Source organism: Rattus norvegicus, chromosome 4 (genome assembly GCF_036323735.1).
Source record: "Rattus norvegicus strain BN/NHsdMcwi chromosome 4, GRCr8, whole genome shotgun sequence".
Lineage (NCBI taxonomy): Eukaryota > Metazoa > Chordata > Mammalia > Rodentia > Muridae > Rattus > Rattus norvegicus.
The window spans coordinates 10,424,155-10,452,133 of record NC_086022.1 but is presented as its reverse complement, the minus strand read 5'-3'; the positions used below and the strand labels follow the sequence as shown (position 1 = coordinate 10,452,133).

General features: G+C 39.7%; 1 protein-coding gene and 1 pseudogene across 33 annotated transcripts in view; one reads left to right on the top strand and one right to left on the bottom strand.

The window, feature by feature from the left end:
• The window catches only part of Kmt2c (lysine methyltransferase 2C), a 402,268-nt gene that overhangs the window by 303,832 nt on the left and 70,457 nt on the right, over positions 1 to 27,979 (bottom strand). For 26 of the 33 annotated variants that reach the window (XR_010065729.1, XR_005504105.2, XR_005504104.2 and 23 more), the window contains 4 exons: positions 20,358 to 20,499; positions 14,680 to 14,877; positions 11,001 to 11,149; positions 9,910 to 10,019 (listed from right to left, as the gene is read on the bottom strand). Coding sequence is in view for 30 of the 33 variants with exons in the window: in XM_039108963.2 (XP_038964891.1) it covers positions 9,910 to 10,019; positions 11,001 to 11,149; positions 14,680 to 14,877; positions 20,358 to 20,499 (599 nt within the window). In the remaining 3 variants the exon portion in view is untranslated. The remainder of the gene's footprint in view (positions 1 to 9,909; positions 10,020 to 11,000; positions 11,150 to 14,679; positions 14,878 to 20,357; positions 20,500 to 27,979) is intronic. The other 7 variants (XM_063286806.1, XM_039108964.2, XM_063286800.1 and 4 more) reach the window with 1 other exon arrangement.
• Positions 1,604 to 2,301, top strand: Map1lc3b-ps2 (microtubule-associated protein 1 light chain 3 beta, pseudogene 2; annotated as a pseudogene).

Below are 27,979 nucleotides of genomic sequence, written 5' to 3'. Positions count from 1 at the left end.
CTCCAAGATTGCTGGTGGGATTGCAAACTGGTACAACCACTCTGGAAATCAATCTGGAGGTTCCTCAGAAAATTGGAAATAGATCTACCTAAAGATCCAGTTATACCACTCTTTTAGGCATATACCCAAAATATGCCTCACAATGCCACATGGGCACATGTTCCACTATGCTCATAGACATCTTATTTGTAATAGCCAGAAGCTAGAAACAACCCAGATGTCCCACAATGGAAGAATGGATAGAGAAAATGTGGTTCATATCACAATAAAATACTACTCAGCTATTAAGAATAAGAACAACATGAGTTTTGCAGGCAACTGGATAGAACTAGAAAATATCATTCTGAGTGAGGTAACTCAGACCCAAATGGACATGCACAGTATGTACTCACTAATAAGTACCAAAGAAGTACAGAATTACCAGGATACAACTCATAGCATTCAAGAAGCTAACAAACAGAGAGGTCAAACCGAGGATGCCTCAATCCCACTTGGGAGGGAGAAGAAATCACAAGGAGCAGAGGGAGGGAGGGATCTGGGTGGGAAAGGGGACAGGGAGGCAAAAGGGGGAACATGATTAGGTATTGGAGGGGAGAAATGGAACTGAAGCCCTGAGGGCCAGCAGAAATAATCGAAACAGGCAATCTAGGGAGGTAGGAGGTAGGGATGGGGGGTGGACTTCTAGAATGTACCAGAGACCCGGGAGGTAAGAGATTCTCAGGACTCAAAGGGAGGAACCTTAGATGAAATGCTCTACAGTGGGGAGAGGGGAAGAAGTCCACCTCCAGTAGAAAAACAGGGCATCAAATGGAGAAATGGGGTTGCCATCCCACAGTCAAAAACTCTGATACAGAATTGTTCCTGCCTAAAAGAACTGCAGGGACAAAACCAGAGCAGAGTCTGAGGGAAAGAAGTCCAGTGACAAGCCCAAAGTGGGATCCATTTCAAGGGGAAGCTCAGGGCCCTGACCCTGTTACTGATGCTGTGGTGTGCTTGCAAACAGGAGCCTAGCATGACAGCTTTCCGAGAGGCCCGACAAGCAGCAGAGTCAGATGTGGATACTTACACCCAACCAGTGGATTAAAGTCAGAGACTTGTGGTTGAACTATGTAAAAGCTGGAAGAAGTTCACGAGGGCAACCCCATGTGAAGACCAGCAGTCTCACCTCACCTGGAACCCCAAGATCTCTCAGACACTGAGCCATTAACCAGGCAGCACACGCCAGCTGATATGAGGCCCCCAACACATATTCAGCAGAGGACTGCCGGGTCTGTCCTCATTGAGAAGATGCACCTAACCCTTGAGAGACTAGAGGCCCCAGGGAGTGGGGAGATGGGGGGCTGGGGGGATGAGGACAGTCCGAGGGCAGATTGGGAGGGGGATAAGGACTGGACCGTAAACAAGGATTAAAGAATAAGAAAAAAGAAAAAAAGAAAAAAAAACAGAGCACAAAAACCAAAAGCACAGAAGAAATTCCATACTTACCAATAATAACACTGAATGGAAATATATTAAGGTCATTAGTCAAAAGCCTTAAACTGGCCAAATGAAACGAACGAACGAACGAACGAACGAACGAACGAACGAACGAACGAACGAATGAATGAATGAGCAGGACTCTGGTGGATTTGTACTACACAAGAAACTTATTTTACTGGTAAAGAATCAGGTAAAATGAAAAGGAAGGGCTAGGCAAAGATACCTCAAGAGCAAGGAGAAGCCTGATGGAGTAAGTACACTCCCCCATCACTTCAGAACATACAGATTTTACATAAAAAAGGATAAGAAAGGACAGAGGGTCAGGGAAGCCTCTCATGGATGAAGTATCGGCTGTGCGATCATGAGGACCAGAGTTTGGAACCTCAGGACCCACATAAAAACTGAGCAGGCTCAGAGTCCAGCCAAGAGATAAAGAAAGGATCACCTGACCACCCCAAGCAGCACACCATCTGTCCGAGAAAACCTTTGAACAAAGAGTGGAAGGTGTCCAGCTCATCCAGGAGCAGCACCCCACCAAGATCCCAGTGATTATAGAGTGATACAAGGGTGAGAAGCAGTTGCCCTTCCTAGACAAGACCAAGCTCCTTGTATCTGATCACATGAATATAAGTGAGCTCACCAAGATAATTAGAAGGTGCCTGCAGCTCAGTGCTAACCAAGCCTTCTTCCTCCTGGTGAATGGTGACTGTGTCTACACCCATCTCTGAAGTATACAAGAGTCAGAGAGATGAAGACCGCTACCTGTACATGGTCTATGCCTCCCAGGAGACATTCGGGACAGCACTGGCTGTGTCAGATTAGAACAATGCCTAATTTCCGTTAAGCCCTTACCAAGGCAAAAAGGGATGTTACCAATGGAAGCTGGTCAGCGCACTGTGGACAGATCAGAACACAGGCACCCACATAGGGTACTAGAAACTGTTTCTCAGCCAGAAACTGAGCTCCATGCAAGTGCATTCAGCTTGGAAACTAATCTAAACTAGGCTATCTTGTGTTCAAGCTTTACAAGTTTAAAAATAAAATACTTTGCATCTTAAGTTCTCAATAAAAAGTATTTTGACATTTTTCTCCCTAGTAGGAACTTGAAATAGAAGAGCAGTGTTGTGGCAGCCTCTTCCTGGGACCTGCTCCCTTCTCTAAAAGGGCTTCCACTCAGGGAAGAAGTCCCTCACCCAGGTTGCCTAGCAGAGGTCCCCAGAGGGCTCTGGCTTTGCCCAAAACAGGTCAGGTATGTAGAACATAGCTCTAAGGACCCCAGTGGGTCCTAGTCCTGAACCCCAGCCATACCACCATTTCACCTCAGCAGTGCATGTAGATGTTACCACACATAACACAGTTCTAGCCTTGTCCAGGGGTTGCTTGGTCCAGCTTATTAAGAGATTGCAGAGAATGAGGAGGGGGAGCACCCTTATAGAAAAATGGGATAGGGTGCTTATGGATGGGAAACTAGGAAAGGGAATAAGATTTAAAATGTAAATAAAAAATATCCAAGTGAGAGGAGAGAGAGAGAGAGAGAGAGAGAGAGAGAGAGAGAGAGGAGAAGAAGGAGGAGGAGGAGGAAGAGGAGCAGGAGCAGGCAGACAGACAGACAGACAGACAGACAGACACCAAGACCGCAGAGCAAAGTGTTTTTCTCCTGGTTTGGATTCTGTCTGGTCCGCGCCTGCTCCAGGCAGAGAGCAGCAGGTGTGCAATGCTGGCCGTGGGATGCAGCTGTCCAGTGGAAGGCTGAAGTCCAAGTGCACTCGCCTTGTGTGTGCCTCACACCTACCTGTCAGTGCGTACACACTGTCTTTGTAAGGGCGGTTCTGACAGCTGGTGGGATTTCCCATTTCATGCCAGTACATACATGTCAGCTCTGAAGGCAACAGCACTGGGAGAGACATGCTCGTGCGGACATATGGCTACTTCCAACTAAAGCCTCTCATCCTGCTACCTGCATGCAGTCCACTGTGACACTCAGACCATGCCTGGTCACTCGCTCACTCACTGACCCAACGTCTGAGAATCTCAGTGTGAGCTGCTTCCGACATGGACGGAAGCCAACACAGCCACCTCCCAACCTAGCTCCTGGCTCCTCACAGGCACCCAGCCTCCCTGCATGCAGCTGTCCTTGCTAACCCTCAATGTCATTTTCCACTGTGTAAACTGTCACTGCTCTGCCATGTGCAGGTTGGGTATGTCATTGTGTCTCTGGTTTTTATAACTATGGTAGGATCAGTATGGATTCCTGTGATTACAGGACCCCTGTACACTCTGACACTCTGATGAAGGCACACCGGGGGCGGGGGGTCCTAAGGGCACCCTGATGAGCTAGGTCAGCAGCGCCTGTGCGCTCTGGGTCCACTGCCCGGTAAATACCTGATGTCAACCTCTGGCCCACACACATGAACATATACATACATTAACACACATAAACACATGCATATCACATACACTTGTAAAAAATTAAAGAGAGGGGTTGGGGATTTAGCTCAGTGGTAGAGCGCTTGCCTAGCAAGCGCAAAGCCCTGGGTTCGGTCCCCAGCTCCGAAGGAAAAAAAAAAAAATTAAAGAGAGACTGAGAAGGCCAGTATATACCAGAGGGCTGAACACTTATTCTAAGATTAATCACATGCCACGTCACAAGTCAAATCTCAGCATTTTTTAAAAAAACTCTACATTTACATCATGTAAATTACATTTCTTTCTTTTTTGGGGGGGGGGGGTTCTTTTTTTTCGGAGCTGGGGACCGAACCCAGGGCCTTGTGCTTCCTAGGTAAGCGCTCTACCACTGAGCTATAATCCCCAGCCCCGTAAATTACATTTCTTAACCAACAATAGGAAAAACTATGGAAAACATCCAAGGACATGGAAATATATAGTGGTAATAAGTGACCAACAGTAATGGAAGACATTGAAATATTATTGAATTATTGAAACAAATGAAAATTAAAACAAAGCTTGTGTGAGTCAGAGAATGCAGTACTAGGAGGGAGGTCTACAGCAGCGAGTGCTCACACTACACACCAGAACGGCTTCAAGATGGAGAAATGGGACTTGTTCGTGCAGAGAACCCCAATTCCGTTCCCAGCAATCACTTTAGAGGGCTTCAACCTGATGTGTAACTGCAGCTCCAAAGTATCCAGTGTGCCCGTCCAGCCTCTACAAGCACCTGCATACCCACTGCACAGATGCAGACAGACAGACAGACAGACAGACACAGAAGCAGAGACACAGAGGCCAGGGTGAGGGAGAAGAGAAAGATCTCAAATAAAAACTTGATAGTGTATGTCAAAAAGACAGAAAAACAAAAAGAAAAAAGAACTGGAAAGAGAAAAAAAATTCCAACAAAAACCTGATAATCAAAAATATACTTAATACCAGTGGGTACTTTTAAAAGATAAATACAGCCGAAAATCATTAAAGGAAGGTTACAAGAGAAGATGCCTGGGGGGGGGGGGGGGGGGGATGCTTACAGCTTTTAGTCACAGCACTCAGGAGGCAGAGGCAGGCAGACTGATTGACTGACAGGCTTTGCTTCTTAATTGGTTTGGTTTTTTTTTTTTTTAAATTAACTTGAGTATTTCTTATATACATTTCGAGTGTTATTCCCTTTCCCGGTTTCTGGGCAAAAATCCCCCTCCCCCCTCCCCTTTCTTATGGGTGTTCCCCTCCCAACCCTCCCCCCATTGCCGCCCTCCCCCCAACAATCTAGTTCACTGGGGGTTCAGTCTTAGCAGGATCCAGGGCTTCCCCTTCCACTGGTGCTCTTACTAGGATATTCATTGCTACCTATGGGGTCAGAGTCCAGGGTCAGTCCATGTATAGTCTTTAGGTAGTGGCTTAGTCCCTGGAAGCTCTGGTTGGTTGGCATTGTTGTACATATGGGGTCTTGAGCCCCTTCAAGCTCTTCCAGTTCTTTCTCTGATTCCTTCAACGGGGGTCCTATTCTCAGTTCAGTGGTTTGCTGCTGGCATTTGCCTCTGTGTCTGTTGTATTCTGGCTGTGTCTCTCAGGAGAGATCTACATCCGGCTCCTGTCGGCCTGCACTTCTTTGCTTCATCCATCTTGTCTAATTGGATGGCTGTATATGTATGGGCCACATGTGGGGCAGGCTCTGAATGGGTGTTCCTTCTGTGTCTGTTTTAATCTTTGCCTCTCTATTCCCTGCCAAGGGTATTCTTGTTCCCCTTTTAAAGGAGGAGTGAAGCATTCACATTTCGATCATCCGTCTTGAGTTTCATTAGTTCTAGGCATCTAGGGTAATTCAAGCATTTGGGCTAATAGCCACTTATCAATGAGTGCATACCATGTGTGTTTTTCTGTGATTGGGTTACCTCACTCAGGATGATATTTTCCAGTTCCAAACATTTGCCTACGAATTTCATAAAGTCATTGTTTTTGATAGCTGAGTAATATTCCATTGTGTAGATTTACCACATTTTCTGTATCCATTCCTCTGTTGAAGGGCTGGGTTCTTTCCAGCTTCTGGCTATTATAATTAAGGCTGCGATGAACATAGTGGAGCACGTGTCTTTTTTATATGTTGGGGCATGTTTTGGGTATATGCCCAAGAGAGGTATAGCTGGATCCTCAGGCAGTTCAATGTCCAATTTTCTGAGGTACCTCCAGACTGATTTCCAGAATGGTTGTACCAGTCTGCAATCCCACCAACAATGGAGGAGTGTTCCTCTTTCACCGCATCCTCGCCAGCATCTGCTGTCCCCTGAGTTTTTGATCTTAGCCATTCTCACTGGTGTGAGGTGAAATCTCAGGGTTGTTTTGATTTGCATTTCCCTTATGACTAAAGATGTTGAACATTTCTTTAGGTGTTTCTCAGCCATTCGGCATTCCTCAGCTGTGAATTCTTTGTTTAGTTCTGAACCCCATTTTTTAATAGGGTTATTTGTCTCCCTACGGTCTAACTTCTTGAGTTCTTTGTATATTTTGGATATAAGGCTTCTATCTGTTGTAGGATTGGTAAAGATCTTTTCCCAATCTGTTGATTGCCGTTTTGTCCTAACCACAGTGTCCTTTGCCTTATAGAAGCTTTGCAGTTTTATGAGATCCCATTTGTCGATTCTTGATCTTAGAGCATAAGCCATTGGTGTTTTGTTCAGGAAATTTTTTCCAGTGCCCATGTGTTCCAGATGCTTCCCTAGTTTTTCTTCTATTAGTTTGAGTGTGTCTGGTTTGATGTGGAGGTCCTTGATCCACTTGGACTTAAGCTTTGTACAGGGTGATAAGCATGGATCAATCTGCATTCTTCTACATGTTGACCTCCAGTTGAACCAGCACCATTTGCTGAAAATGCTATCTTTTTTCCATTGGATGGTTTTGGCTCCTTTGTCAAAAATCAAGTGCCCATAGGTGTGTGGGTTCATTTCTGGGTCTTCAGTTCTGTTCCATTGGTCTATCTGTCTGTCTCTGTACCAATACCATGCAGTTTTTATCACTATTGCTCTGTAATACTGCTTGAGTTCAGGGATAGTGATTCCCCCTGAAGTCCTTTTATTGTTGAGGATAGTTTTAGCTATCCTGGGTTTTTTGTTATTCCAGATGGATTTGCAAATTGTTCTGTCTAACTCTTTGAAGAATTGGATTGGTATTTTGATGGGGATTGCATTGAATCTGTAGCTCGCTTTTGGTAGAATGGCCATTTTTACTATATTAATCCTGCCAATCCATGAGCATGGGAGATCTTTCCATCTTCTGAGGTCTTCTTCAATTTCTTTCTTCAGAGTCTTGAAGTTCTTATTGTACAGATCTTTTACTTGCTTGGTTAAAGTCACACCGAGGTACTTTATATTATTTGGCTCTATTATGAAGGGTGTCGTTTCCCTAATTTCTTTCTCGGCTTGTTTCTCTTTTGTGTAGAGAAAGGCTACTGATTTATTTGAGTTAATTTTATACTCAGCCACTTTGCTGAAGTTGTTTATCAGCTTTAGTAGTGTACCTTGGTTGTCCTAGATATCACTCTGTAGACCATGCTGGACTCAAACTTATAGATCAATCAGCCTCCGCCTGCTAGAACTAAAGGCATAGGTCACTACCGCCCAACTTTCTGCTCTTTTTTTTGTTTTGTTTTGTCAAGATAATTGAAAACTGAAAAATTGCAACTGTGGTTAGCAATATGCTAAACAGCAATTCAAAGTGTCTGGATCTCTGCAGCAACAACTCCATGGCAGTGAGCTTTACATAACGGGAAATTAAATGGGTATTATTGTTATTTACCCCCCACCCAAAATTTTATTTGTAGACTCTAATATTTGAATTTCATAGAATTATACTATTGTGAAATGTTACCCACTTTTTCGTTTTCTTTAAATATTTACAAATGTTTAAGTATCAGTAACTAGTGAACCAAAGGACAAAATTTAGAAAGAAGCTATAGTTTGTTATTCCCAGAGTTCTCCAATAAAAGTACTGTTGAGGTGGCAGGGGCAGGCTGATGGCTAAGCAGTAAAGGGCTTTGCAAGAAGCCTTGAGTTTACTCCTCTGGCCTCTGTGTGGTAGACAGAAGCACTGATTCCTACAATTTGTCCTCTGACTGTCACACCCACACACTTGCTAGTGAATAAACACATGCACAAGTGTGCGCCCAAATAAATAATAAATGTAAGCACTTATGCACAAATAGACAGATAAATGCAATTTTAAAATGTTTATGTCTTATTACAATAGGCCTGAAATTCCTTTTGTCTTTCCTACTCCTTAGATCGCCTGAATCTCTTTTGAACATTCAAAATTTCAATCTCTCAGTTTTGTTGTGTTTTGTTTAATGTACTGAAATATGCCTCAAGCGAAAAATGATAGTAATATTGGTCCTACCTCTGTATTGCCCTGGCTACAAAGAAGCTGTGTACGGAAGGGGGGACTGAGGGTGTGAATTATCTTTAAGAGAAGAGATAATGTTCCCTTATCCACCACAGTCATAACATAGCTATCCAAGTATGGTCACACTAAACAATGTAGTATTATGCCTTAAACTATATACATATAAAATTAAATGTAACATCAAATTTCTAGAACAAGCATTCTGGCTTACAGGGAGGAGGGTGTTAGGGAGATGCTCGGACTGGAAGGCAGGCCATTCATATACTAAATAAGCATTTGTAACTGAACTATAACATAGTCCCCCTTTCTACTTTTAATTTTGAGATGAAATTTCACTAAGTTGATTGCCAAACTGGCTTTGAATTCACTCTGAAGACAAACTGGGCCTGATTTTGCACCTTCCTACCTTAGCCTCCTAAGTACAGAGAGGAACAAGACTGTGTCACCTGATAATTCTTAATTGACAATTACTCATATGAATTAAGCCATACAATAATTTGAGTCTATACTTCTGAAAGCCTTACTTAATAAAACACTTACAGTTCCTATAGTCAAAATTTCTAGCTTCCATGTTCTTTTCGAAGAGCTATGCCACTTCTCCATTTATTTATACAAAAGTAAAAGGAACTGATAGATGACAAGAAAGATCACATGGGGGAGGGGCTGCCTTCATAGATGAGAGGTAGCCGTTGCCCTCACACTTGTGAGCATTTAAAGGTGAACCAAATCAAAGGGAAAGTTTTGAAAAACAAGAGACGCATGTTACTGTGGGATAGAACTGACAAACGGAACGAACAAAAATATTTTCATCAACATTCAAAGTACTGAACATACTTCTGCTGTGTGATAGAAATCTTTATTAGTTTGCTCTTTTAAAGTCACTACATGTATCTCGCAGTGGTGGCACGGGCAATTAATTCTAGCATTCTGGAGACAGAGGCAAGTAGAGTTCAAGGCCAGCATGGTATAGAGCGAGTTCCTGGACAGCCAGGCTACACCGAGGAAGCCGACCTCATAAGACAGTAAATAAATAAATGTCACTTCATAAATCTGGGCCTAGAGGCAAATCCCTTTAATCCCAACACTCAGGAGACAGAAGCAGGAGGACCTCTGTGAGTTCAGGAAGATCCTGGTCCAGTCCTGGTTCCAGCCAGGGCTACCCAGAGACAATCTATAGATAGATAGATAGATAGACGACCACATGAACACACACATAAACATAATTAGTATTCCTATTTCTAAAATTGGTCTGTTTTTATTTAAATGTGAAGTAAGTTTGAAGTTAACTGAAAACTTTACAAACTATATTCTTGGTATAAATTAGAAATTTTGTGTTTTGAGAGTTTCCTATTATGGTACACAGTTAATAAAGAATTCTCCCAAGTAAAATTGTACATCGGATAAGTGTTAGATAAAAGATTGTAGGACAGGCTAAGGATGTTCAAAGTCTGGATTCTATACACAGCAGCACACAGATACTGAAGAGTATCATAGGCAGAGGATCAAGTGTTCAAGATCATTCTCTACTACATATTAAATTCGCCAAAAAAAAAAAAAAAAAAGGTTTAAGTATTTGTTTCTTCTACTCACTTCTGTGCTCCCTGAGACAACAGCTTTGTCCACGTTCACTAATAATGGCTCTTCCATTTGGCATATTCCCAGTGACCACTCTACACATCGATGATGAGCCCAGCAAGTGCCTATAGTAAGAAAATAAACAATTTAATAAACACTAAAGGTATTAATGCAACTTGGTTGGAGTGGTACAAATTCTAATCTCAGTACTCAGAAGGCTGAAGTAGGAGGATCCATTCAAAGTCTACCAGTGCTAGACAGTTATGAGTTCAAGGCTAACGAGGACTAAGAATTATCTCAAAAACCAACCAAACAATGATGTGTAAAAATATAATGTATCCCCATGTGATTCCATTAAAGTAGCCTTTCTACAACTGGCCCTGACAGTGGCTTATGGGTAAAAACATTCCTATTTGGGAACCTTGCAGGAATGCAAATCACAGGGCATAATTAAGACCCATTAAATCAATATGCCTTGTACTGTGGCCCAGTAATCTTTGTTTTACAAGTCTTCCAGTGATTCTGGTATACACAGAAGTTTGGAAATTATTAATCAGTGATTACTTCTTCCACAAGCAAAATTCCCTTAGTTGTTTCATTTAGTGTCTTTATATAAAATGAAAAGAACTGTTTAACACTAAGTTGATGACTAGGGGACATGAAAAATTAACAGCATCTAACTTTTAGTCTTCTCAATCCCATCCATGCAAGAACAGTGATCTGACTAAATCTTCCATTGCACAACACTTGGCCTACCATCAACCATCAGTTCAACCACAACAACTCACTCCAGCTCCCCACAGCACCACACTCTGCGAGTCACCATACTGTTGCAGTAAGCAAACCACTTGAAGCAAAAACCTGAGTTTTCTCCCACTGGTAAAAGGCCTGGCCTAAAATGCTCCCCATGTTTTCACAAGACTCTTTAAAGCTTCTCTGTCAATACCTATGACAATAAAACGTCCCATCAAGCAAACAATTACGGCACATTTTGAGGTGCCCTGCCTACATGATCCTACCTATTTCTAGAATTTACTACTGAATAAGCACCAAGTATAAATGTTTCCAGAATCGAATGGGAGCTGTTACAAAAGAGAGACCCCTACCTGTGGAATCAAATAAGGCTTGGACATCAATGGCATCTGGAAGGCCAACCAGACTGAGTTCATCCCATAACTTGCCAGGCTGGTCCTCACAAGCTGTCTGCGTGCTTACACTTACACAAGAAACAATACTCTGCTGGAGAGATCGCTCTCTAAAAACAAAATTAAGGAAGATAAGATCTGTGAAAGAATAACTAGAAAAACCATTCATTTTTATATCAGTGAGTACAAAGTATGACAAAATAAGCTTTAATTACTAGGTTACAGCTGCAAAAATTTCAAGAATTCATCTGTTATTCACAATATTAAAGTGGGTTTTACCTTATTTTATATAAGCAACAGTTTAAAAAATTCTCTCAATCATAGTAAATATCCCAATCATAAATTCATTTTTGCCATTGAAAACTAACTCGTCCTATCCAGGAAGAATGAAAGTGGTTTTCAGTTTACATATAAAGTGTATGAACATTTAGCATGCATTGGCTTAACACAGCGCTGGCAGGTAACTAAATGTACAGACTGCTGCCCAGGAGAAACGACAGCCATTTCAGTCTGAAAGGGGAGGGGAAGTGCACAGTGAACTGCAGCCTTCTCATGATCATGAGCATGTGTCAGCAGCTGGTCATTCATGGTGCTGAGTAAGCTCCAGGCTCATGAAGTAAAAGGAAAACAGGCCGTAAGCATGGGAATAAGAAAGATAGCATGAGAGACAAGGAAAAGAACAAAGCTAAATGAGGTGTTTACCACATGGAAGACTGGACATCTGGCAACAACACTCTATTACTTGGTAAGTAATCATCTGGTAAATAAAGACACTTCTTATATTCAACATTAATTATAGAAAGTAAAGTAATTACCACTGCAATGTCTCTCTAATAATCTAATGCTTAAACTCATGGAATTTTATATTACAATCACTACTGGACAGATGTCATAATACACTATATTTCTGTATGCTGGGTATTTATGATAAATCCTATTTAAAAATAGCATAATAGTCAAGATACTAGACCTTTATACTTGAAATTATTGGAATAAAATAGTATTAACATAGTCCAATAAGTACATTTAATTATCAAATATATTTAAAATAACTAGTAATTTCAAAGACTGAAAATACTGTGTTCATTTTAATTCTCATTTTTATAAATGCCTACAGGAAATTCTTTCCTATCTCCATTTCTATAAATATATTCTTCTTTACTATCATTATTTTATTGGAAGAAAGGTTAAGTAAACTCTAAATCGTGTTTAGCATATTTTAATTGCAAGAAGAAAGTAAAGCAAACAAGGCTGCTACTAATCAGACCCTAGCAAAGGCTGGTCACATCCAGCATCCAAGTGGGACATAGGCTTTATGTGCACGACATATCTTATCAACTCTAAGGATCTTTTAGGAGAGAGATCAAGAAAAGCCAGTTGTTGAAGGCTGAGAGGTGGCTAAGCAGCTAAGACCACCTACTACTCTTATAGAGGACTGAATTCAGTTTCCAAAACCTGTATCAGGCAGCTCACAACGGCTTATAACTTACCAGAGATCACCTCTGCTCTCCGCAGAGACACTTGGAGACATGCACTTAATTACAGACACATAATTAAAAATAATAACTTTTAAACAGAGAAGCCAACTGAAATACAAAATTTCAAACTATAAAAGCAAAGATTAAAGGAACCCTTAAATAAATTAAGATACATGCTAAAAACCATTTTTATCAATTATGCTTGAAGCGAGGAGTGGGGACCCAAATATTTAACCCAGCACTTGAAAACAAAGGCAGATGGATGTCTGTGAGTTTGAGGCCAGCCTGGTCTACAGAGTTTCAGACAAGCCTAAGCTACATAGTAAGACCTTGTAAATAAAAAACAAAAATATGCAAATTAATTAGCTATTTATACTTCATTAGTAACATAGCATTTATAAATATTTAAGATCGTTACTAAGCTAAGCTTAACCATCTCCCTTTACAAGATTGCCAAATATTCAGTATACATTAGTAAACTTATCATTATTTAAAAATGAGTACCAATTACACACAACTGTCATTAAGCTACATCTATTTTTATAAAAATTATCCAATCTCATAATTTTTATTTAAAAATTAATGGAATCATTTATATGTAAATGAAGCCAAATTTCATTTTCCAGAATATTATAATTATCATTATCCACATAGCAACATTAAGATAGTGCTTGACCTACTTCACCATTTGCTACCTACTGATTTCAGCTTGCTGGCCTTTTGATATATCTTATTACATGTGAGAATTAAGATGAAGGCAAAAATAAGGTTCTAATACATGATCTGGCTTCAAAGTAAAAAAGTTTTAACTATAAATACAATGCTTCTAAGTTTTCTTAAATCATTCCAACTTTGAATTCTTTATGAAAAAAAAAACCTTTGTTGCCATTTCACTTTCCACTTTGAATCTTCAAATATTGGCAGCACAGCTGTGCTATGCTCACTTAAATTACCATACAAGAGGGACCCTTGGGAAATTGCACTGTCACCCTCACAAGATAGAATTCTACAGCTGAGCTATTCTTCTAAGTATTTGTTTACTTTGTGTATGCCTGAGTTTATATATGCACACAAATGTATGGGAACTTGTATAAATAAAAAGGTGGCATTGGAACCCCTCGAACTAGAGTTGTGAGAACCACATGCATGGATGTTGGGAATAGAATAGAGATGCTCTGCAAGGACAGTAAGTACTCAGATCCTAAATTACATTTTGTAAGGTGGTGTGTGTGTGTGTGTGTGTGTGTGTGTGTGTGTGTGTGTGTGTGTGTACGTGTGTACACTTGTGTGTGGGCGCCCATAGAAGAGGAAACAGCTACCCTGGAATTCCGCACCAGTGAGACTGAACCACTTAACTGAATACAGAGAACCGTACTCTACAAAGATCATCAGTAAGTGCTCTTATCTGGTGAGATATTTCTCCAGGCTCTCAAGCTAAATTTTAATGTTTTTTCAATTACAAAAACTTCTACATGTTAAAATATCAAGTCTACATATTAAAATATTCTTAATACACAACAAAAAAACACATTCTAAAAGCACATTCCTCAAGAGTTTTAGGTGACTACAATGTGTCTATGACTAAATACATATACATACATATAGCTATGTAAACATTTTTTTTAAAGGTGTCTTCAATGACAGGGATGGAAAAGAAAGGCAAACAGGGAGGTGACATAATTATATTTTAATGAAGTTAAGAGACCAGCTCAATACTGTCCAAAACACATGCATGCATAACTGAGAATGAAAACGATAAATGACAACATGAATGAATGACAGAGGGCTATGAGTCGTGCAGCAATTCTGGTTCGGGCACACCACTGCACTCTTACAAATAGGAGCCGCTCCGCAGGAGGGAAGGGAAGAACTCTCAGTTTGTCTCATCTTCCTTCCACGTGAAAAGTCAGTGAATGAACCCTGCCTTTGCTGTCTTTATTACATTTTCCTTCCAGGGTTTAACTTTTGCTGCCATAGTAATTTTGATAAAAAGAATGTAAAATAAAACAACCTAAAAGACAACTGTTTGCTAGGTAAGCGGAAAATCAGCAAGTGCTGCATGGATGTGTGAAGTTCCATAAAAGTCTGTTCACTGTAAACCGGTAAGACCCAAAACAAGTTAAACCATTGCCTACCAATGATTTAAACTCAAGACCGCTTACTTTCTCTGTCCTCGCTGTTTTCGTGGAGCGTAGTTCTGTATTTTCTCACAGGTTGCAATGCCGCTGTCACCGACGTCCTTGTTAGAAGGTTGATCTTTCCAAGGTAAAGTAAGTCCAGGTGTTACTCTGAATTGTTTCAAGTCTCCTTGTCCTAAGGAACTTTTCTCCCCACAGTAACAAAAGGCGCAGAGCTGTTCACTGGTGAGGGAGATAGTGAGGGAGAAAAGTAACTTTATGCAATGACCTTAGTTGTATTTTAAACTAAGTTTTTAACTATATTTTCAATGATCCATATTGTGAGAATATCTAAAATAAATAACTATATATTTGCAATTCTACTTTCCTATGGTATAATTTCTTTCACTATTTATTTCTAATTCACATGTTGATCTCTGTAAGGTGTATATAGATTCCCATGGATGTTAGAGAAGGGCACGGGCTATCTCCTGGAGCTGGAATTACAGGCTACTATAAACCACAGCCTGAGCTTCAAGTACACTACACCCAAGTGTTCTACACTGAACCACCCCTAAACACAGCATCCCTGTTACAGACACTCTGTGGACCAAGGTGTGGATTCTCATGTATGAACAGTATCGTGAGTGTGCCATAAGATGCACGTGGAAGCCAGAGGACTATCTAAGGCACTGTTCTTTCTTTGCCTTCTACCTTGTTGGACATAGGGTCTCAGGCATGTTTCCTAGTGTGTACAGCAGGTTAACTGTCAACCAGCTCTGGGTGGCTGTCCTGTCTCCATCCCCCCCAGAGCTGGGATAACAGGATGACATCTAGATTTACTATGGGTTCTGGGGATTCATCCTCAGGTCCTCACACCTGCATGACAAGCACTCTACTCACTCAGCCTCCCCAAAATAAAACCTAAGTATTAAATCTAAGTATCCATCTCAAAAGGAAACCTACATATTACATCTGACAACCACATACTTGGGCTCTGTAAAGCCTATGCTAACAACGTTTATTTACTACTTTATAAACATCCTTTTTATGCATGTTATATGTACCAGTATATATGAAGAAAAATAAGAGAAAAGTTTAGTGAGCCTTTGAGTTGTTAATGAGTTGGAGAACTGGAGAGATAAGCTGGACTAAATAGAAAGAAAATGAAGACTGAGGTTAGCTTCTATGAGGATGTTAAAACAGATACATGAGACTATACATCTGTGCAGACCAACAAACTGTCTAATTAAAAGTGAGCCATGATGTGAACTTTTTGTGAGCTCTAGTTTAAAAGAAATGTAAAAATATTGATATATTAACTGCAACAAATATACCACGCTGCTGCACAATATTAACTACAGGGGACAATTGAGAACGTAGAAACAGAACATTCTGCACTGTCTACTCAAATCTTCAGTAACTGTAAAGTCTACTGAATTTAAAAAGAAACCATTATACTTCATAAGAGACTTAGCAGGATTTCTCCTCTATGATATTTTTCTTATAAAAAATATCCATTTCTTATAATAATATGGATGGATGCAAGCAAACAGGGTCTCAGTATGTACCCATTGCTGGCCTGACTTTACTATACAAATTCTGCCTTCTGGTCCTAGAATTAAAGGTGTGATCCACCACATCTAACCACACTGTACTTTTTAATAAAGACAAACATATTCTAAAAATAGATAACATATGGGTGAGGCTGCAAAACCTAATGTATTAGAAATGATCAGCATATACAAATAGTAATCCTTTAATTGAAATACAAATTAAAGTGTGTAAAACACAATAATTAAAACATGAAAACTTTGGGGGAAAAAATGAAGCTAATATTCTCACCAAAAGAGCAGTTATTCACTTACAGAAATTACTGATATTGATAATCAACATTTTCTATAAAAGAGCTCACCTAAATGTAAATAAGCACAAGGACAGAAAATACAACAACAACAACAATAAAAAGACTAGGAGCTGGAAAGACAGTTCAGTGGTTAAGAGTATTCATTGTTCTTCCAGGGAACTTGAGTTTAGTTGCCAACACCCACATAGTAACTCACAACCATCTATGGCACACATGCATGCATGCACACATGCATGCACGCACACATACACATACATACATACATACATACAAACAACAAAAAGAGCCCAAGTGCATAAAATAAATCAAAAGATGTTTAAAAGAAACAGATTGGAATAATACAATAGAAATGAGTGAAATGAAGATGTCAAAACCCAATTACTTAAAAATATCTCTGGGAGGGGCTGGAGAGGTGGCTCAGCGGTTAAGAGCACTGACTGCTCTTCCACAGGTCCTGATTCAATTCCCAGAAACCACAAGATGGCTCACAACCATCTTTAATAGGATCTGATGGCCTCTTCCGGTATGTCTGAAGACAGCTATTGTGTACTTAAATATAATAAATAAATCTTTAAAAAAAAAAACCCTCTGGGAGAATAAAGCTGGCAAAGTACAAATTAGTTTCCTCGAATAAAGGAAGTAACTATATAGACAACAAAAAAATAATGAATGGTTATTCTTACTATTTCTTTTTAATATAATGGCAGAAATCCTAAGCTAACTTAATGGCATCTTAAGAAGAGAAGTGAAATTATTTACATGTGCTGATGACAAAACCTAATTAATGTGCATATTCAAAACTCTTGAAGTCTCTACCCAAAACTGTTAGAACTGAGTATTGTCAAGTTACAGAATACAAAAATCAACAAACAAAAATCAGTAGCACTTCTGTATGCTAATAAGCCATTTGAAAAAATCAGAAAATAATCTCAACCACAACAGCCAATAAGCAAGTCTATGTAAATTTAGGTGAGTAATAGAGTTATAGACTTGGAACTACAAATGTGAGAAAAAAACCTTGATCATACAAAACTAACTTAAAAGGCAAATGCAGTGCCCGTGGCTGTAATCCTAGCACTCAGTAAACGGAAACTGGAGGGTTGCAAGTGCTAAGCTGGCATGGTCTAATGAGAACCTGAGGCCAGATGACAGGTGGAAACAAGAAAATAAAGCTGGGACCCTCTTACATCACAAAGAGATGATAAAACTATGTCACCAATGAAACAAAATGGGACTCTAAGAAGTAACGCCACACATTTACCATCCACCTATGTTTGCCAGAAATGACAAGAGTACGCGATAAAGAAACAGGTAGTATTCAATAACTGGTGTTAGGAGAACTGGAGAACCATACGCAGAGAAATTAAACCCTTGTCTCATAACACATGCAAAATTCAACTCAAAATTGCTTAAAGACTTGATTGTGAGATCTGAAATTTCTAAAACATTTTTTTTTTAATTCAAGATAGGGTTTCTTTGGGTAGGCCCTTTTGTTCTGTAACTTACTCTGTAGCCCAAGTTGGCCTCAAACTCAAGAGATCTGCCTGCCTCTGCCTCCTGAACGGTGTGATTAAAAGGACGAGGAACTCCTGCCGGGTAAAGTACTATCCTTTTACTTTGAAAATATTTAAACCTCTCAAAATATTGGGGGAAAGTGAACTAGGTATAGCAAATACCTATATACTCTTCACCTAGATTCACACTGGAGTTAAAGAATTCAGAAATTATTACAGTAAGATGATTGGGGAGGAGGCTCTCACAAGATAATAACCCCTATAACAGATGACACAAAACTTCAAAAAATCGAAGACAGAAGCTGAATGAAGTGTATTTACAAACAGTAGAAATTAAACCTGAGGACAGACCATGCCTTACAGACTAGCTTACAGAATAAAAAAAAGGACCTAAAATGCTGAACACAACTAAAATGTCACATTTCAATAGAATAGCCATTAAACTTAGTGAAGACCAGATCTGACTTAGATTTGATGATACTTTTTACAACTAAATTAGACTATGGAAAGGTAATTAAGAAGTGAAAAAGAGGGCTGGAGAGATGGCTCAGCGGTTAAGAGCACTGACTGCTCTTCCCAAGGTCCTGAGTTCAATTCCCAGCAACCACATGGTGGCTCACAACCATCTGTAATGAGATCTGATGCCCTCTTCTGGTGTGTCTGAAGACAGCTACAGTATACTGATATAAATAAATAAGTAAATAAATAAATAAAATATTTAAAAAAAAAAAAAAAAGAAGTGAAAAAGAAATGAAAAGATATTAAAGACAATAGCTTCAACCAAGTCAGTAGGCCAAGTTAAGATAACAGGAAATTGTGGGTTAATCAAGTATGAACTATGATACAAATCACAGACCAACCAGGTAAATATTGGTGTTATTTGTTGAAAAGGAAAACAGAGGAAACGGTGGAATAAAGAGTAGTTTGGGACATTCTAAGGGTGAAGAATCTAATACATTTCTTTATGGAAATGTTAATTAGGAAGACAGCAGAGTTTGGATTTTAGGAATATAGCCTCACTGAAAATAAGAATTTGTGGCTCAAGACGCAAGCAAGGTTCACAGCCTTCAGATTAGATATACTTCACTGAGAATTAAATAAAGGTAGAGGCAGACAGGATACTCAAAAACCCTCAAAATCCAAAAGTGGAGGAGCATCCTCACAAGATTTACAGAGGATAAAATGAAAAGGGAGGAGTATTAACAGCAAAACAAAGAAAACAAAACATGTTAAGAGGCTGAGAATATTCAATTATCTAATACTTTCATAGTCTTATTTAGGACTTCAAAATAGAACTTGGAGACAATAAGCCATGAAAGTTGAGCTATATAATAATAGGTAATAATATCCCAAATGTAATTATTAATTTCTTATCATAAGTAAAAAAAAACTTCTATCCAGGCAGTGGTAGTACACACCTTTAATCCCAGCACTAGGGAGGCAGAGCAAGGCAGATCTCTGAGTTTGAGGATAGCCTGGGCTAACCCAAGCTGGTCTACAGAGAACGTTCCCAGACAGCCAGAGCTTAGGGAAAAAAAAACAAAAGAACAGAAAAAAGAAAAGGAAAACCCACTTTTATCACTATGTTACTTCCTTCCACTTTTATCATGTTATGTATTCATTTTGTGTGTACAAGCACAGAGTCAGAAGACATTTTCCGGAAGTCAGCTCTTTCTTTTGATCATGTGGGTCCTGAGGATAAAACCTGAGTCATCAGGTGTAACAGAAAGTTACCATCTGCGGGGCTGGGGATTTAGCTCAGTGGCAGAGCGCTTACCTAGGAAGCGCAAGGCCCTGGGTTCGGTCCCCAGCTCCGAAAAAAAGAACAAAAAAAAAAAAGAAAGAAAGAAAGAAAGTTACCATCTGCACCATCTCCCCAGCCCCAGCTCCTTTCATTGTTATTCAATTGTTTATTTACTTTTTATTTATTTATTTACTGAGTGGGGAGATTCTTTCTTAAAGAATAACGAGGGTATGACTACAAGTGTGTTACAGTTTCAGTCACCATGTTGGTGCTAGGAACCAAACCTGGTTCCTCTGATAAAAGTGTCTCTTGCTCCCCGCCCTAAATTCTTACATTAGGGGCTCTGAGGTATCTTTTCAGTCAGGAATAGCATACAGCTAATATCAACCCTTATCTGGAATGGCTAGAGCACTACTATCCTAGTACATCCACTGCTCTCCAATCGCCAAAGTGCACAGCATAACCAACATCATACAGGGGTGTCAAACATAAGGGCACTAAATGATAAAGCCCCACCCAGACCCAAAGCCCTGTCTCCAGTCAGTTTACCACCCTTCCCCTATCAGGGGCTCTAGTCCAGCTCTCTTCGTCGTCTAACCTGATTTTGGCTTCTACACCGACAGAGACCAGGGAGTGTGCAGAGTCCTCAGACACAGACCGCTGAAGAGCTGAGGCTGGCTGCTTGCTGCTCTCCACTTCTGTCTCAGCGTCCTCCTCCACAGATTGTTCTTTGACTTCTGCTTCACAGTAAGGAAGAGGATACAAAGAGTCATTTTGTGTTCAATTACTGAAAATTTTACCTACAAAGAGTATATAATGGAAAATTAAATAAAAGACAACAAATATGAAACATTCATATACATAATTAGTGTCCATCTGCTGATGCAAAGCGATCATCAGCATCATGTAAGCTGTGGGTCACTGTGCCTTGAGGCCCAAGTACAACTGACTTAGAGAAGGTCAACACTAGAAATAACTGTTTAGAATCTTATTTTCAGGATTGTAACAGTTGATCTCTCAATAAATGTATTTCAATGTTGTTCATTTTCTGAGTTTGTTCATAAATTGAGACTATTAATCTGATAGATTATGCATCCTAGTCACTTGCCATTCTAAAAGCTAAATTCTTGGACAGCTCTTTGATTCTGCTTCTTTTAAAATTCTTCTCAGGACTCTTAAATCCGGAAACTTTATAAATGCTTTTTTTTTTGAGAGTTTTACTTTTTAATGTATATGGGTGTTTTGTGTGTGTGTGTGTGTGTGTGTGTGTGTGTGTGTGTGTGTGTGTGTGTGTGTACACCACATACATCCAGTGGCCTTGGAGGCCAGAAGGAGGAGCTAGATAGATCCCCTAGATCGTAGATACAGATGGCTGTGATGGGAATCAAACCCAGGCTCTCTGCCAGAGCAACAAGTGTTCTTAACTCCTGAGCTATCTCTCTAACCCCTGTGAAGCTTTTTAAACAATTCTACCCCCAACATCACTTTTCTTTTTAAATAAGATGTCTATTGTCTTTCATGCTTCATCACCAGATTAAAGGGACACTCCTCCTCTACCAATGCTTCTGAGACAATTCCCCATTTTTAAACAATTCGTCGTTTTATAATTGGAAATTTATTTAGACCTTGCTACACAATCCTTGAACAAATGAACCTGTAGACTGTGTCTCTATCAATTTAACCCACCTGATGACTATTTTTAAATATTATATAAACAGCATTAACCTTTTATTCACCTGTCAAACCATGTTTCACCATGTTTCATAAAATTGCTCATTTGGATCAAATGAGTCAGGCAAGGTGTCACATGCCTGTAAACCACAGTTCTTGAGAGGACAATCTGTTCTAAGTTACCTTCTAATACACAGCGAGACCCAGGACAGGCTGTACTATATAACCTTAATCAGAAAGAAGTGGGAAGGGAGAGGAGAGGAGGGGAGAGGAGGGGAGGGGAGGGAAGGGGAGAGGGACAGACAGACACGAATGAATATCTAATAATCTACTGCCTACTCAGTTGGTGTCTTCTGACTCCCAAATGGGAGCCCAGCCTTCCAGCTAAAGAACATAATTATTATCCAAGTCTTAGCACTCCCTCTCCTCTGGGATTAATAATCTTTAAGCCTACATATCCAGCACTAGCTCCTTGCCAATATCCCAGATCATCCTTTACAGCACATTACAGACGGCCACCCTATGCCATGTCTTAGCATCCTGAAAGAAATTTCACTTGAAACTTCAACTCACACCAGTACTTCAATTTTATTTCACTAATTCTATGAGTATCACCTAAACTCAACATGAATTTTAGGGAAGTATTTGGGAGGGAAAAATGGACACAAATCTAACAAAAGTAGCGACATGAAGCTGTAATAGAATGCTTTGGGTATCCCTAGCTCAAACAGCACTGTGCCTTTCTAACAATGGAAAAGGAAAACAAAATGGCCATTGTGTATGAGACTTATCAATCAAGGTATCCTGAGTACCCTGCAGACAATTTTGTAAAAAAGAAAAAACTTTAGCATTGAGTCAACAAAGTGTGTATTCATATCAAATATAAAGAGACTAAAAATGCAATGGTTACAATGAAATTATACATTTCTGCGTGATAACTTGTTGGGAGCGATACCTTTGAAGCCCTCCATTATTGATGTTATTATGGTTAGTTAAGTATGACTGGGTTCATGGAAAATCCCCAGCCTGCTGCAGAAGACTAATACAAATCTGGTGGTCAAGATAAATACTAATATGATAAAGTTCTCCTGCTGACTAATAATATGACAAACCTGTGACCTTTCTGACATCTGTCAACATCAGCCGATTCCCTGACCACACAAATACTGTGTCCTTGGCCTGCGTAAATGTTTCTTACTCCCCCTCCCTCCTTCTGTTACCCCTGTTATGGTATAAAAAGTTATTTATTGGTATAAAAAGTTACTGGCAGTAAAAAGTGAAACATACCAACACAACTAGGACTGTGAAGACCATGACTGATGAAATATTCCACACAGCATTTGGTTATCTACAGACTATCCAAAAATATATGTGCTTAAATACCAATTGGTATATTTTATAATGGATAAACCAGATACTAGCCCAACAAAATAGTACAAGCTCATTTAACTCACTTTTTTTACTTTTCATGGGGTCTTAAATGTTCAGTTACATGCAGTCCAATTTGTAAAAGACAGAACTAACAGTTTTCATGTCTGAAACTGGGGGAAGAGAGCATGAAAGATGGCTCAGCTAGTAAAGGGCTGCTAAACAAGAATTAAGGCTCAAAGTCAGATCTCAAGAATCCCTGGGTATCTATAACCCCATCATCTGGGAAGCAGATATGGAAGGTCCCTGGAGCTCATAACCAATTAACTGGTGGTGTCCTGACTCAAACTGAATCAATGCGGAAGGTGCCAGGGTAATAATGCCTGTGTCCAAGCCAATCTGCTCTATAGTGAGTTTCAGGACAATCACAGCTACATAGTGAGACTTTCTCAAAAATAAAAAAGTGAGGACCAAGAACAGTGGTGCACAGCTTTAATAAAGCACTTAGGAAGCAAAGGCACATGATCTCTTTGAGCTCAAGGACAGCTTGGTCTGTACAGGAGTCCCAAGACAGCCTGGGCTACACAGTGAAAGTAAGCAAGCAAACAAGCACTCCAATGTTGTGGTCAATAAAATAAAGCACTGGACACCAACCTCCTGTGTATGCCATTAGCTCCTATGGACACAGGAGGGTGTGGATACAGTCCCCTCCTACAATGGTTAGTTTTAACTATCAAAATGATATAATCTATAATTCTCTGGGAATAATCTTGATGAGGAATTATCTAAACTTGGTTGGCCTGAGGCCATGTGGGTAGGAGATTGTCTTACTTGTTCATTAATGAAGGAAAAGCTGTCCATTTTAAGTAGTATCATTCTCTGGAGAGAAGAAAAAGAGCTGAGGTGCTGGAGAGAAGGTTAAAGTGCTTACTGCACCAACACATGGCAAATCAAAAACAACCTGTCTAACTCCCATTCCAGGGATTCAACCCCCTCTTTTAACTTCTGGTCCATAAACTTATATGCAGACAAACCATCCGTCCACATAAAATAAAAATAAATGATCTTTAAATATCTCCAAATCATTAATGAAAACTGTATTTCTAAAGGAGAAAGCTGAAAGCAAGCAAACAGGTATACATTCTCTCTGCTCTTGGCTGCGGATAAAATGTGACCAGCTGCTTTGAGTTCTAGCCTTAACTGTCCCAAAAAACAGTAAGTTGGAATTGCAAGTCTTCTTCCCTAAGCCAGCCTTAGTCAGGGTATTTCTATCACAGCAAAAGAATGAAGCTAGACGCCTCCCAAATTTAAACCTGGCCTAAATAAACACAACCAGTTCCGCTTGCTCACAAAATTCTCTATAGCCAAAAAGGTGGAGAGGAAAAGGGGGGAGCTCCTATTCAGCTCCTAATTAATTTCCTAGCCACTAGGTGGCACATGTGCCATGTAACCAGACTACAGAAGAACCTAATTCCTAGTAAGGAAGCTTCTAAAAGAACTTAAGTTTCTACACTTTACGAAACATCACTGGTTTTATGGATGGCATTTAGGGGATAGAGAGAAAAATTAAATCTGATCTTTTTATGTACTTACACATCGTTTCAATCCTTTAACACCTCACAACTCTTGATTAACCCTAAATAGTTTTAAGACAAGAGAGAGTTTGAGTCAACAGTGGCTTCAAACCTAATCAGCCACAATAAATAGATATCTTTAACTTAGTCATGGGCTCCCAATAGGGCCATGAGAACTTTGGTTTGCTTCAAAAATCAAATAGATAATGTCTCCTAGAATGAAGAAATCCTTCAGTTCAAAAACTGTAACGCATGAACGCAAGTGTGAAGATGAAGTTGTTATTAAGCATCAGTGTGCTGCTGTGATCTGGTTCTACAGTCAGGCACTATGTCTGGTATACTGTCTTGCTCAGCTCCCCGTCAGCTTGTCTTCCTCACCTACACTAAACCGCGCTACTCGATGAATTGTACCTGTGGCTCTTGATGTAGGAACACAAATTATCTTTAAAAACAGTTTAGGATGCAACAGAAAGAACACTCCTGACTTTGTGCTAAGTTAACATTTAATTTCTTTCTTTTTTTTTAAGGTTTTTACTTTTATATATGTAAGTACACTGTAGCTGTCTTCAGACACAGAGGGCATCAGATCCCATTACAGATGGTTGTGAGCCACCATGTGGTTGCTGGGAATTGAACTCAGGACCTCTGCAAGAGCAGTCAGTGCTCTTAACTGCTGAGCCATCTCTCTAGTCCAACATTTTACTTCTTTAGACCAACTATTTATAAAAAAATTACTACTACATAAAATGCACTGTATTCAAATGAAGTGGATACAAAAATAAAAGCAGGATACCTAGTCTTCATAAAAGAGAAAATGGTAGCAGGAACAGCGTCTGACATGACAGAAGTATGCACATTGAAGCTGGGAATGTAGCTTGGTTACTATAGTATTTGCCTAGCACACAAAAAGTCTTGTTTAATTCGTAGAACCATACTAAACCAGCCATACCTATCAGTCCAGCACTTAGGAGGAAAAGTAGGAAAATAAGGTAAAATGTAAGCATGCACATATTACAATATGGTTAAATGAAGAAGTTGGCGGTGGGGTTAATAAGACTAGAAGCCCAGTAAAGCTGTAATGATAAACAAACATTCACTAACAGTTCTCCACTCCCCACGTTATAAAAAGGAGCAGTCTCTAACAGGACATTCATTTTAAAAACAAGGACCAAAGGGCACAGTCAGCAGTGTGATCATGTTGGTGTAAGTTCAGACGCCCGGTGCCCACAGGAAAAGCCAGGGGCACACCATCTGTGCACCCCGAACAAGGAGAGAAGTGAAAAGTGGATCCCTAGAGAGACTAGACAGTCAACACAGCGAAATGATTCAGCTTCACTAGAGCTACTTATTTAATTAATTAATTTTAAGGAATTCCTTAAGTGGAATGAAGAGCAACTGAAGAAGATACTTGATGTTGCACTTAGATTCCCATATGTACTTTACTGTGCGTGCACACACACTAAAACCACACATACATGCATGCACCCTTATAAACACATATCTCCCCACATGACATAAAAAAAAAAAAAAAACAAGTCTCAAGGTTGAGCTTCCGAGCCTGGGTTTGTTCATACACTATGTCAGTGCAGGCTCCCTCTAACTCTATCTCATGAACTTGTTAACAGGATTATTGGGAAAACTTTCTGAGGAATCATTTTTGTATATAAAAACTAAAATACAGGGGCTGGGGATTTAGCTCAGTGGTAGAGCGCTTACCTAGGAAGCGCAAGGCCCTGGGTTCGGTCCCCAGCTCCGAAAAAAAGAACCAAAAAAAAAAAAAAAAAAAAAAAAACCTAAAATACAGTTTTATTCTTGCTCTTTAAGTACTATCCAGTAAGATTGAGTAGAGAAAACAGCTAAATTAAAGGAAATAAACACTTTCGCTTCAACCAGTTACAAAATCGTTTCCTTAAAAAGCAAAAAAACTCTTGAACCAGCTGTGGTGGTACATACCTCAAACTTAGGAAGTCAAAGTTATTTAACAAGTCTGGACCTTCCTGGCTTCAACAATAAAATCTGAATGAAGTGTACAAAAGTCTTCAACAAATTCACACATATTAGAGCACATCTGACTGTAAATGCCTCATAAAATACACCAGAGTTCAAGCATGTCGGGTCTCACCACACTGCACAGTACAGTATTCCAGTGAATTTTAAAGACTGATTTAATCAGAGGTCCTAGATTTTGGGTAGAAAACAACATATCCTTATTTTTAATAACCTCCAAATTTTAAAATTAAAAAAAAATTAAGAATATGAGCTATGAGAAAAAATAGATTCTGAGAAGGCTGCTGCCACTGTCTAGCCTATTTTGGAGAACTGTAAAAATTTCTTTACAGCACTCACCAATTTAAGTCTACATAAAGAAACAGTATCTCAAATGCAAAATGTGAAAGTAAATGTTTTTAAGACCCTTAATCTAAGGTTACAGGTTTGCCCAAATTAACCCCTACTACATTGTATTAGATGTGTATGCCTATGTGTTGCATCTGTGTATTTCACATGTGAAATGACTATCAGCACTGACGCAGAAGCAGAAGGAGCTTTACTACAATAGTATGTTCAAGCTGAACTCAGAAGGGGTTAAGAAGATGGCTCAGTGGATAAAGTGTTTATTCTATTCGACAAGGGCTGGAATTTGGTTCCCCAGATCCTTTTAACAGCCAGGTAGTCATGGTCATCACCTGTTATCTCAGCTCTTAGGAGGCAGAACTATGAACCAGTCAAGATCAGCGAGCTGCAGATTCAACCTGAACACCCTGCATTAGTAAGTAAAGTGGAAACTGATAGAAGGCGATACATGAAGTCAATTCAGGCTTCCACACACATGCAAACAATTACACCTCACCCACACCCACACCCCACCCCGACACACACACAGTCTTGTATTAACACGAAGTCTATAGGAAAACCAGCAAAAAGGGCTATATGATATGCTAAGAAAAGAAAAAACAAAATGTTCAGTTAAAAGAGCTAGCTGTACAAGATGGGAAAACACTGCAATACGACTAACTGAGAGACTGGGAGAATTTGATCTTTAAATTTGGGCCAACATACTGAGACCTTGCCTCCAAAAAGGGGGGGGAAAACCCATAAAAGATTGAAAACAGCAGAGGACTGCATCATCTGTTACAGCAAGAATTGCCATGGGTCTACAAAGGTAGCAGAGTAAGGTTGGGAGCCTTAGAATTCTTGCATGTGACTACCAGCACCAATGCTGATGACTCAAACCACCAACACAGCCCCAGCTCCAAAGAGGGTGTGATGCGCCTGCTGTCTTGTGCACACCTACACAGGCGCACACACACACCTACACAGGCGCACACACCTACACAGGCGCACACACCTACACAGGCACACATACACATGATTCAAAATAAAGTTAAATTTTTGAAAGAATAATCACTTTCATCATGTTTAAGGTCGATACACTGGTTGTCTAGTGGATTAAAACATGAGCCAACCACATAATGCTAAGAACAAACCTACTCTGAACATGAAACAGGTGTGAATCAACAGTAAATGAGCAAAGAAAGATACCCTATACTCACATTATATTGCTGGTGAAAATGCAAAATGGTACAGAAACTTGACACTACACAGGTAT